This window comes from Lates calcarifer, linkage group LG3 (genome assembly GCF_001640805.2).
Source record: "Lates calcarifer isolate ASB-BC8 linkage group LG3, TLL_Latcal_v3, whole genome shotgun sequence".
Taxonomy (NCBI): Eukaryota; Metazoa; Chordata; class Actinopteri; family Centropomidae; genus Lates; species Lates calcarifer.
The window spans coordinates 22,979,188-22,992,158 of NC_066835.1; the positions used below are offsets into that span (position 1 = coordinate 22,979,188).

At 41.4% G+C, this 12,971-nt stretch overlaps 1 protein-coding gene across 2 annotated transcripts in view; it reads left to right on the forward strand.

Moving 5' to 3' along the window:
* The window catches only part of LOC108894570 (phosphatidylinositol 4-kinase beta), a 22,522-nt gene extending 13,853 nt beyond the window's left edge, over window positions 1-8,669 (forward strand). For both annotated transcript variants that reach the window (XM_051069388.1, XM_051069390.1), the window contains exons 5-14: window positions 275-502; window positions 628-882; window positions 1,143-1,249; window positions 1,376-1,480; window positions 1,581-1,704; window positions 2,626-2,739; window positions 2,845-2,996; window positions 3,157-3,289; window positions 3,386-3,506; window positions 3,765-8,669. In XM_051069388.1, coding sequence (XP_050925345.1) covers window positions 275-502; window positions 628-882; window positions 1,143-1,249; window positions 1,376-1,480; window positions 1,581-1,704; window positions 2,626-2,739; window positions 2,845-2,996; window positions 3,157-3,289; window positions 3,386-3,506; window positions 3,765-3,946 — 1,521 coding nt within the window. In that variant the 3' untranslated portion in view covers window positions 3,947-8,669. The remainder of the gene's footprint in view (window positions 1-274; window positions 503-627; window positions 883-1,142; window positions 1,250-1,375; window positions 1,481-1,580; window positions 1,705-2,625; window positions 2,740-2,844; window positions 2,997-3,156; window positions 3,290-3,385; window positions 3,507-3,764) is intronic.
* The last annotated feature ends 4,302 nt before the right edge of the window (window positions 8,670-12,971 follow it).

Sequence of the window (12,971 nt, forward strand, 5' to 3'; positions counted from 1 at the left end):
CTCCTCCTCTCTCCTCCTCCTCTCCCTCCTCCTCTCTCCTCCTCTCTCCTCCTCTCCTCCTCTCCTCCTCTCCTCCTCCTCCTCCTCTCCTCCTCTCTCTCTCCTCCTCTCTCCTCTCTCTCTCCTCTCTCTCTCTCCTCCCCCTCTCCTCCCCTCTCCTCCTCTCTCCTCCTCCTCTCTCTCCTCTCTCTCTCTCCTCCTCTCTCTCTCCTCCTCTCTCTCTCCTCTCTCTCTCCTCCCCTCTCCTCCTCTCTCTCCTCCTCCTCCTCCTCAGCCCGAGCGTCTCCGTCCTCAGAGGGAGTTCGTGAAGTCTCTCCTCTGCATCGGGAAGCGTTTGGCGACTCTTCCGACCAAAGAGCAGAAAACTCAGCGTCTGATCTCGGAGCTGTCGCTGCTGAACCACAAGCTGCCAGCTCGAGTGTGGCTGCCGACGGCCGAGCACCAGCACCACGTCTGCAGGATCCCTCACAGCCAGGCCGTGGTCCTCAACTCCAAGGACAAGGTGAGGTCACAGGTCACAGGTCAGAGGTCACAGGTCACAGGTCAGGTGGTTTCTCTTCATCAGAATCTGTGGGTCTCTCAAAATTCAGTTTCCTTTTCCTCCTCCTCTCCTCCTCTCCTCCTCAGGCTCCGTACATCATCTACGTGGAGGTGTTGGAGTGTGAGAGTTTTGAGACATCTCCTGTTCCAATCCGGATCCCAGAGACCAGGATCCGTTCGGCTCGGTCTGCAGAGAACCTGGACTGTGGCAGCGGCGTCACGGCGACCGGCGCTAACGGGATGACGTCAGAGCACAGGGCAGGAAGTTTCTCCACCGTCCCCAACTACGACAACGACGACGAGGCGTGGGCCACGGACGACATCGGACAGCTGCAGGTGGAGGTGAGGAGGAGTTTGGATTATTAACGGTGAAAAAGATGGAAAATAAAGCAAAGTTGAACAAACTCAGAGTCTGTTACAATAATCAATCACCAATAATAATCAATCATCAGTAATAATCAATCACCAATAAGAAGAAATAATTCTCAGGTCATTTTATTTAGAAATATTTTTTCTATGACATACTTCCTGTCAGAGAAACGACATGAATCAACGTACAGTAAAGACCTAAACCTGTGTGTGTGTGTGTGTGTGTGTTGCAGGCTGAGGCTCAGACCAGCAGCAGCGACAACATCAGTCAGTTCTCAGTCGACAGCATCACGAGTCTGGAGAGTAAAGAGCCGGTGTTCATCGCTGCGGGAGACATCAGGTACACAACTGCAACTACACACCTGTAATACACCTGTAACACAACTACACAACTAACCTGACCTCTGTCTCTGACCTCTGACCTCTGTCTCTGTCTCTGTCTCTGTCTCTGACCTCTGTGTTTCAGGCGTCGTCTGTCGGAGAACCTCGCTCACACTCCGACGACCTTCAGGAGAGACCCTGAGGACCCGTCAGCCGTCGCCCTCAAAGAACCCTGGGAGGAGAAAGTCAGGTGAGGGAGGGGGCGGGGTCAGAACCCAGTGACATCACAGAGACATCCCTCAGCGGCGGCGGCGGCGGCGACATGTCACAGTCTCTGTTTGTGTCCTCAGGCGGATCAGAGAGGGCTCCCCGTACGGTCACCTGCCCAACTGGAGGTTACTGTCGGTCATCGTCAAGTGTGGAGACGACCTGAGGCAGGAGCTGCTGGCCTATCAGGTCCTCCGACAGCTGCAGGTACCGACTCACATTTCAGTAACTACTCCTACAGCTTTGAGAAAACCCCAGCAAAACATACGTCAAAGCACGGTTCAACTGGGAATCGTTTGCCGTAACCATGACGACATAAATTGCGAAAAACTGCAAAAAATTTCCCATTGAAACGTCGTGGAGAAAATCAAACCCATGCATATACGTTCACATAGAAACATGGTTGAAACTTTAAACAGGTCACAAGACCTGAGCCTGTTTTCAGTTAAATCTTCATGTTGATAGCTGTTATAGTTTTAATGAAATCACAGTTTAAGTTTTATGTTTTTATTTTACCGTGTCAGAGTTTATAATGGGTGTGTATTGTGCGGAATGTTCAGGGTTAGAGTGTGTGACATCATCACTCTAACTGCCACCTCTGAACATTTTACCATAAAAATCTGATTCAAACCTCTTTTAATTCCCACAGTTTCCAACCTACACAGACACTTTCTATATGAAGACGTAGAGAAATGTGTCCTCTCTCACCCAGTGTGACTCCCATTGTCACATGACTCACAGTTTGTGAATAAATCTCCTCCAAACACAGAGAGCGCTGACCCACAGTCCCATAGACTGCCATGTTAAACTGAGCTCTGAAGCTCTGTGGAGCTCAGAGTGAACACACTGTGCTGATGGGACTTGTAGTTTTTGAGCTGTGAGGGTTTGTTTGATGAGTTTTGGTTTATGAACAGTTGTCCACCTTTGGGGGGCAAGGTCACCACAGCAACAGCTGGTGGTGACTCTGATTGGCTGATTAGATTGATGGTGGGTTTTTTTTTCCCTCAGCTTTGACTGCTCAGGCACAGATCAGCCTCCCTGCAGCAGATCAGCCAGAACATGTTAAACTCATGATGTTAGGTGTGATCAGGTGAGAGCAGGTGTGACCGTGTGTGTGTGTGTCCTCAGTCAATCTGGCAGCAGGAGCGAGTTCCCCTCTGGATCAAACCTTATAAGATCCTGGTGATGTCGTCAGACAGCGGGATGATCGAACCTGTCCTCAATGCCGTCTCTCTGCACCAGGTATGAAGGGCACTGTTGGGTAACTGATGCTACTGTTACCACAGAAACGACAGGTGAGACAGGTGTGTGATTTGACCATGTGGTCTGTGTCTCCGCCCCCCTCAGGTGCGTAAACAGAGTCAGCTGTCTCTGCTGGACTACTTCCTGCAGGAGCACGGCAGTTACACCACCGAGGCTTTCCTGACCGCTCAGAGGAACTTTGTCCAGAGCTGCGCTGGCTACAGCCTCATCTGTTACCTGCTGCAGGTCAAAGACAGGTGAGACACGCCCACCCCACCTCCACCCAGCAGCTCACCCGCAAATACACTGTCTCTCTCTCCCTCTTGTTATCTCTATCTCACTCTCTCTCCTTCCCTCTCTTCATCTTACGTCATTCAGCCACTTGTGAACAGGCTAACAGTTTCCTTCTCTGCTCAGACATAATGGGAACATCCTGCTGGACTCTGAAGGCCACATTATCCACATCGACTTTGGCTTCATCCTCTCCAGCTCTCCTCGTAACCTCGGCTTCGAGACGTCGGCCTTCAAACTTACGTCAGAGTTTGTCGACGTGAGTAAACTGAGAGTTGTTTTTTTTTCTGTCTGAACTTTACCTGTCGTCAGGGGTTACAGGTGTGGGTGGAGTCTGATGATGTTTCTGTTTCAGGTGATGGGCGGTCTGGATGGAGACATGTTCATCTACTATAAGATGTTGATGCTCCAGGGTCTGATCGCTGCCAGGAAACACATGGAGAAGGTGCTGCAGATAGTGGAGATCATGCAACAAGGTGAAATACACCTGAGTACACCTTTTAGCTAACCAAAACCAGTTTTAGCTTTCCTAACCAGACCAATAATCAATTATTTTCTTGATTATTGGTCGTTTAGTCACCAATGCTTAAAGAACAGTGAACATGTCATTTGTCTAAAGAAAAGCAGCACATGAGAGAAGGTGCAGATTCATTTTCTGTCGATGAACTAATGAAGCAGCGAATGCCGTCTGCTGATGCTGATGGCGTCTCTCTCCTGTTATTTCTCCCCTCCAGGTTCTCACCTCCCTTGTTTCCACGGCTCCAGCACCATCCGAGGCCTGAAGGAGCGTTTCCACATGTCCCTGACGGAGGAGCAGCTGCAGCTCCTGGTGGAGCAGCTGGTGGACGGATCCATGCGCTCCATCACCACCAAACTCTACGACTCCTTCCAGTACGTCACCAACGGCATCATGTGACCGCAGACGACCTTTAACCTACCAGCTCTGACTGACCTCTGACCTTTTTCAAAGATGGAGTCAGCGAATTTTCTTCTTCTCTGGTGGAAACAGGAGCTGAAGGTGGAGCTGAGGGGATTTACTGGATCCAATGTTCTCGTTAACCTCGTCTGATTGTTCCCAATAACAGATTTCAGCGATGGTTGTGTTCATGTGCAGCTGGGAAAGTACGACGTCTGGGACTTTTCCAGATAGGAAAAACACTAGATGGACTCGACTGCTGCCTGAGACAAATTCAAATCAGAAACTAACAGACCTTGGATTTTCCTGGATTTTACTCTGAACCAGCAAATAACCTGAGCTGAGCTTCGAAACGTTCGGAACAGGAGAGGAAACAGTGAGCACAGCTGGTTGTTATGATATTAAATCTTGTAATTAATTGGAATAATGAAGCCACAGAAAAGCATGTAAACACATCTCCTAAAACGAGCATGATTTAAGTTTGACAGCAGCTGGCATCAGCTGATCGTCTCCTGCTTCACGAAAAGCAAACTCTAAAAAACCAAAATATCGTTCCAACCCCACAAACACCAGCAGGACGTCTAAGGAACGGAGAACAACGGTGTGACGGTCGGTTCTGTCGTTCTCAAAGAACAGGAAGGAGAGAAAACACTAAACAGAGAAAGCACAATGTGAACTTTACAAAATGGTGTAGAAACAGAAAAAGAGAAAGAAATGAAAATATCATATTTTACTTTGTCTGAGAGAATTCCCCAACATGTTGAGTTTAAATTGTCGTCGTTTTCACCAGACGTCCGTCACAATCAAAAGAGCTGATTCTCGTGTTTTTAGCTCCAACAACAGAGAAAGTGAAATATTTAGAAAAATATTGGATGCATTGCCATGAAATGTGGGTTTCCTTCAGCTGTTGCATTTCCATGACACCTGCTAAACTAATGACTGAACCCTCGTTAATCTTGAACCTGTCTCTGTGGATTGAAGGAAGCCAAAGAGCCAGGGAGGTTTTTGTTTGTTTGTTTGTTTTAATGTAAACAACTATAATTCCAGCCTAAATGGTTAAATATCATTTGCTAATCATTGGAAAGACGCTAACATTAAGATGCTTCTGTCATCATCGTCTTTGAATCCAAAAACAGGACAAACTGAAAATCTGCGTTTTGCAGAACTAATGTTTTAATTTATTAGTTTGTTTCACATAAACCTGATATTTAACATAAATACAGTTTATTCTGCAGTGCTAACTGCTGCTTTCCTAAATTTTCAGCTATTTAAAAAAACGTTTTATGAAGTAGAAACTTTCTAAGTGTCTGGTGAAAGAAAACCAATTAAAAGTCATCGTGTCAACTCATCAGTTTATTTAATCTATGTTTGTTAGGGAATAATTCAAGTTTCCTTTGGTTTTCTGTTGTTAAAGAAAGGTCTGAGTTGAATTTCAATTGAAACAGATTGTCGCGACACTCACTACACAATGCTAATGAAAACAAAACTCTACAATGTTGAATTAAACAGGAACATTTACATGAACAGTTTCAGATTAACTGTTTTTTTCTGCAAAACTCGGCCATTACTCGAATGGTTTCCTGTCCAGTTTGAGCCAAAATGGCTGCCAAGCTGCAGTGATTCATTTGATTTATGCAACAACCTCATCGTCCCTGTTCCACTAACTGTATATCTGTGTATAAGTGAACTGAATTAACGTGTTACAGTTACATGTCTGTTAATGACATGTTTGCATATTTAACAAACGTTCAACACGAGATACATTCCTGTGATTGACTCGAGATTAATGGGAGTGACGGACTCTTTGGTTCTGTTTGACAGAAAATTAATTCTTCTTTCTGAGGAGATCAGTAATGATCAGTTTCCTGGATATGTGAATGTTTTTTTAAAAAACAGTCTAAACAGATGTGTTCTCAGTATTGACAAGCAAAGGCCTCTTGTCTGTACTTAAACACTTATTATTATAATGTCATTACTAATGCTGGTAACACTTAGCAATGGCTTTACTCCAGTGTATTACACCTGTGTATTAACATATTATTTGTACATAAAAATACTGCATTTATCTTTGAGATTAAGGATTCCATGTGTACATGGAAAATCACTCTTCAGATTCAAATACTCAGTTTTACAAGTTGATATTTGTGGATTAGCTAAAAATTTGTATAGTTCGTGCTAATGCTAACAGTTCCTCTACTGCAAATACAACTGCAGTTACAGACGTGAGGTACGTTAGCAGAGCCTAGTTAGCTCATTGCTCTTGTACCCATCAAAGTTTACATGTGTAACAAAGTCTACAGTTACAGTTTGCTTGTAGCTAACACAAGAGTAGTGGAGTGAGCTGTTACTAGCTCACTGGCTAACTAGCTAACCAGGTACAGGCTACCACATTATACGTTACAACAGTAACTAATACAGTAACACAGTGGAAAAATTGTAATAAAATATTTAATTTCATCATATTTATCATAATTGTGTGCAGACTGTATTCAGTTGTACAACGCTATTTTAATCAACCACTGTTGTTGTTTGTTAGCCATTAGCCACAATGACTCAGCTAAAGTTTTTGCTAACTTGTCTTATTTTTTTCCTCATTCTCTGTCATCTGTTTTGTCTGTCTTAGTTTTTAGTCTTACAGAATTTTTGTGAAATTAACTCATTAACTGCAGCAAAACAAATGATCCATTTATAAGAGTAATGCTAGCTAGTGCTAAAGTAGAGTAGAATGTCAGTAAATGTGTGCGACAGGAAAAATCAGTTTGTGACTTTTTGTTTTTCTGTTTCCAACCTGGTGGAAATTATTATCTGAAGTAACATGAAAGTGTAAAGACACTTTAAAGCCTTTCACTGGAATAAAGCCAATGTTTGTGTTACTGTCATATAATTAACATCTGTACAGTTGTTCTGAGGGTTTTGTTTTTGTTTTGACCACTATTGAAGGAGAAGCACAGATCTGTTATTGTAAAAGCAGCATCATGTTACCTTCTGCTAACTGTTAGCGTGCTACTTTATATGCCACCACGCTTTACAAAGATGCAGCTGTGACTTAAGTTTACCAGATAAGCAACTTAAATAGCAAATACTCTTTCCTGTTCTTTCTTTTTGTTTGTGAATATGTATGTATGTAAATGAACTGAGTTAGTTTTCCTGTGAGAAAATCAGATGCCTTGAGACGTACAGAAGGTACAAACTCTTATCAATGCAACAGGAGGGTCGAAGGTGTTCAGGTCTCAGACCTGAGAAGTGCTTTTCTATCGGATGTTTGACCACTTCAGGGACGAGTTTCAGCACTTAGATGTCGTCCTCTCCTCAAAAATATCTATATCATCAAGTTATTCTCGTCACAGTTTGAAGACAGAAACATAAATAATAAACTGACACTTTTGAAATTCAAAGAAAGTGTAAATTAGAAGTGTCAGAGCTAAACTTCATTTGTCTCTACTTCATAACCGGAAAAAAAAGCTGCTCAAATGGTTGTTTTTCTGAATGAAGTCTGGTGAGAGAATGACATTATAAACTGATGACACTCGTCCGTGCTACTAAAAACCTTTCATTGCCTTCTTTCTTCCTTCCATCAGCTCTGAAAACATTCAAGAATTTCGATGTGAAAAACTCTTTAAGTGCATTTATCCTGACTGAACAAGTCTTCTATCATTTGTTAAAGATTCCTTGTTGTTTTTAATTTTGGTTGGTACTAAACGTTTAACACTAAATCCATTAAAAGAACATATTTAGTTTGATTCTATTGACGAGTTTCTATTGAAATCAAACAGAATAGTGTGGAGGCTTTCAGTTGTCTTGATTTCAATGGAAAATGCTAATGATGCTAACGTCATGTGAGGCTAACTGACGGCTAGATGAAAAACTTTATTTTTCACTGTGTGAAGAGAAAAAAATGACATGAAAACAGTTTGGATTTCAGTGTAACTTCTATTTTTACAAACAGCATCATCTCATGAGGAGGAGGAGGCAGCGCTGCGTTTAGGTTCAAAAACTCTCCGACCTGAATTCTTCGGAGAGAGATCTCATAAGATGAAATACAGATCTTTTAATTAATCTGTGGTTATAATTATCAGTCTCATATGTAAGAGATGTCCTGCTGTGATTACGACAAAGTTTTTACAAAATCTTTGGTTGTAGTTATGAAATACACAAATCTGAAATCTGAAAAATTGTAATTATTTGATCTTTGCAAATTAATTCTGTGAATTTTAGAATTTATGGATTTTGTCAATACCTGAGATTTGATCATAATTCTGATGAAAACTTAGATAAACAAATGTTACTGAGATGTTAATCTTGTAGATCTTTGTATTCATGGATTTTGTAGATCTTCTCTTAACATAACAAAATACAATTTATTACAAACATTATGACAAAAGCATAATTAGTCATAATTTAGAGTCAAGTCTCCAGATTTTTTTTTCTTGTGATTATGACACAAAGATCTCACTCAAATCTTAATGTTAGAAATGTGAAATACAAAGTAGAGAGAAGGTCAGTAAACCTGTTCCTCCTCCTCCTCTCAGACCCTGAATGTAAACCTGTCCTCATTTTGTGTGTTCAGATTCTCTCCGTTTGTTTCACAGGCTGAAATCGATCAGATCGATCAGTTTGTGTTGATCAATCATGTACAGAACCAAAACTCACATCCAACAGTTTGTCACGTGTCTCACTAAACTGCATGGCAATTCATTCAATAAACCTGAGACCTGTTTCTAAACTGGCGTCGACTCTTCATTTAAAACATAAGTGGTGCCTTCAGGGATACTTAGACTTTATTAATCAGCGTTTTTTTTCCTGCCGTTGTTGGCTTGCGTGTGTCGTCATCGGTCATGACCTTGTGGGAGGAGCGTAGAGAGGCGGAGAAACGAACCCGGAAACAGATTTAAACCAGTGTGTGAAGCGGCGCCTCTGTTTGTCAGAACTGAGAGGAAACTGGATCAGTGAAGGAGCCCGGATGTAAAAACAAACTGTGGAGCTGCTGTTTGTCCAACAGGAGTGAAGCTGGACTTTGAACACACCTGCAAAGGTAAGATTAGGAGCGAACTAGCTAGCGGCTAGTGTTAGCATTTACGTTAGCGGTTATCGTTAGCATTAGCCTTCTCCTCTAAAGACTTCACTTCCAGTTCCAGAGTGTGTGTGTGTGTGCGTGTATGCGCGCGCGCGTGTGCGTGTGTGTACGTGTGTTTCCCAACGTGGTGAAAACACATGGAGCTCCTGAGTCTGTTTAAACCTCTGTTGTGTTTGTTTACAGTCACTTTAGCGACAGTTAGCATCTGTGTAACCCTCTTTAACTCGGTTATATCGCTCTGTCGTGTCGCTGTTTGTGTGTTTGTGGTCACGTTGTGTTATATTGTGTCTGTACCTGACTGCTGTGCACCTGGATGTTAGCGTTAGCATTAGCTTCATGTTTTTATTTGTTTGATTGTGTGGACGATGCTAACTGTCTGATTATCATGGTGAGTCTTTACATCGGTTTATGTTCAGTCCTGGTCGTGTAGTGACCCACACTTCTGTTTGTTAGTGATGAGCAGTGTCTTAACACTTGACTTCACTTTTATGTTGAAAACTAAACTTCTCCTCCACAAGTTTGAGCCTCAGACATTTTAGATGACGTTTGTTGTCATGTGACAGGAAACAGCTCAGGTGCTGAAACACTGCTCTGATCAGCGGTGATTGTGTCAGGCTGAAGATAAACTCAGCTCATGAGACGAAACCTGTACCTGAAGCTGTGTGTGACCTTCAGACTCCTCAAACAGAAAAAATAAAAACAGCATAAATATCACCTGTGGTTCAGAACAGACCTGCTCCACCTGAAGAACACCTCAGCTGTTTACATCAGGAGCTAATGAGACGGAGCTGCAGAAACAGGAGCATTAGCAGAGTGTTCACTGCTGTCGATGTGAGGAGCAGTTCAGTGGTTTAGGAACTCTTTAGTTGCAGCTGAAGAGAAAGATCATCACATTTTGTTTTTCCATTGCTTTTCTCTTTTAGCTCAGTCACGTTTTGTGTCGAGGCTTTAGTGTTGACGTTTCACTCCCGTGGTCACATGTTGTGTTTCAGTGGTAAAAAGTTTCCATCTCTGTTTTGTGTTAATCAATGTTTTACAACTTTCTGTGTTTTCCAGGTCAACTTGTTCAGCTGCTGCAGCTCAGAGACACCACCATCACCGTCACCTCCAACAGGTACGAGTCTGAACAATATGTGTTGATGAGCTGAATTATTAATGTTGTTTTTTCGTGTCACTGGGTAAATCCCAGCTCAGACCTTGGTATTTAATGAATTTAGTACTGAATATAATAAGAACTGATTAATCACCTGTATTAAATCTAAAAAAGTACTGACTGTAATCGCTCAGAGCTCAAGGTGATGTTTTCAGATCTTTTGCTTAATCAACAGTATTTACTATTTGTCATATGACAAAGAAAACTGTTAAATTCTCACCTCTCAAGCCTCTGTCTTGAAGCAAATATTTAGCATTCTAGGTTTTAAAAAATAAGTATCAGAATAGTTGTCAATGTTTTGTCTGTGGACAAAGTGACTGTAGCTCTCCTCACCTTCTCATCAAACTATATCAAACACATCAGAACCAACAAACGCTAAATGTTCTGTTTTGGATTGTTATTGTTCAGGATCAGTCAAAATGGGATTGAAAAATATCTTAACTTTAGTTTGATTGGACATGATGAGAAATTCTTAATTATAATAGTATAATAGTACAAAACAAATATTGTACTAAATATTGGAGTGTGTGTTAATTTTAACTGTTGGTCAGAGGGTGATTTAAAAATATCTTTACAGGTTATAACGACCTAATCTTAAAAAGTTTTCACATAAGCTGCCGTTAAGACATTTGTAAATTTGGTTGTTATTCATTAAACAAAACACAAAACAAAGACATTTTAAATATGTGTTAATAATAAGAAGGTCGAAATATGAAATAATGATTCTGTATGTGACCATCTGTGGTGGAAAAAATTACTTTTTGCTGAAGTATAATAAACAACACAAGTTAAAATCCTGCATTCAAAATTGACTTTACTGATTGTGTTTCTCGTTGTGCAGTTCACAGTAACATCCAATGATGAGTTGATTGACACACAATTGATAATCATTTTACTTTTTCCCAAATATTTGTTTTTGGTGGTGAGGAGGTGATGTTGGTTTTCTGAAACAGCCTCTAATGTTTGTTAAATGTTGTGGTTCAGGTGTAATGTTGAACATTTATCTGTCTTTTCATGGTTAAACTGTTGATGAGGAATAGGTAGTAGTGTATTGATCATTTTCCTTTGTATATTTCTCTGATTTCTTCCAGGTATCACCACTTGGTGCACAACGTCATCCACAATCACACAGATCCATGATCGGAGAGACGTCGTCCACGATCACAGGAGAGTCTTTGTACGCTAAAATGTTTTGAGCATCAAGAAGTATAGTAAGGTGTCAAAAATTTTGCATCACTTGTAATCTAATAGTAAAGGTCAGCTGTGCTAATGTCATTTGTTATATTACAAGCAACAAAAATAGGAAAGGTCATATATGATAATAGTGAAATGTGAGGATTATTTAAACTGTCTTTTTCTTCTTTAAATATATTTGTAATATCTTGTTTATGTATTAAGTTTCAGGAGTTGAAGCTTTGGACAGTTTCGATTAACATCTTACAGTTAAATGTTCTTGTGCAGAGATGTATTATCCTCATGTGCTCATGATGAGAGAGTGAAACAAAGTGTTCTGTCATCTGTCTTTATCTTTGCTGTGGTTTGTTAAATGCTGTCTCAACAGAATCAATAAAGTTTTGTAACTTAACTTTTGAGTTGAGTTTCTCTATTTTCAAATCATTCATTCATTCATTCATTATCTGTACCGCTTATCCATTAAGGGTTGGAGGGTGCTGGAGCCTATTCCAGCTGACACTGGGTGAAAGGCGGGGTACACCCTGTACAGATCACCAGTCCATCGCAGGGTCAACACATAGAGACAAACAACCATTCACACTCACTGTCACAGCTACAGGTGATTTAGTCACCAGTTAACTTGCGTGTGTTTGGACTGTGAGAGGAAGCTGGAGAACCAGGAGAGAACCCACACAGGGAGAACGTGAAAACTGATGCTTGAACCTGGAACCTTCTTGCTGTGAGGCAACAGTGTTAACCACTGCACCACTTGTTTTCAGATTAATATCACAAAAATTATTTTGTAACTAACCCTAACCTCTGGTTATGAGCTGTAGTCTCTGGGTAACAGTGGCTAAAATCCCTAACCCTAACTGGTCAATCACACCATCTTCCCAAACACATTCTTCCTTCTCATCCCAGGCCAATATTAGAACCTAAAAAAAGGAATACTATGAGTAACATGTGGCCTGTGCATTCCAGACACTGTGTCCCCTGCTTTATACCTAACTCTAACCCCTGCTAAAATCTTTAACCCTAACCCTAACCCTACCTAACTCTAACCCCTGCTAAAATCTTTAACCCTAACCCTACCCTAACCCTAACCCCTAACCCTAACCCTAACCCTAAAAGTTGTAACCCTAACCCTAAAATCTGTAACCCTAACCCTAACTCTAAAAGCTGTAACCCTAACCCTAACCCTAAAATCTGTAACCCTAACCCTAACCCTAAAAGCTGTAACCCTAACCCTACCCTAACCCTAAAACCTGTAACCCTAACCCTAACAGTTGTAACCCTAACCTAACCCTAAAATCTGTAACCCTAACCCTAACCCTAACCCTAAAAGTTGTAACCCTAACCCTAAAATCTGTAACCCTAACCCTAAAATCTGTAACCCTAACCCTAACCCTAAAATCTGTAACCCTAACCCTAACCCTAAAAGCTGTAACCCTAACCCTAAAATCTGTAACCCTAACCCTAACCCTAAAAGTTGTAACCCTAACCCTAACCCTAAAAGCTGTAACCCTAACCCCTGCTAAAATCTGTAATCTTAACCCTAAAAGCTGTAACCCTAACCCTAACCCTAAAACCTGTAACCCTAACCCTAACCCTAAAAGTTGTAACCC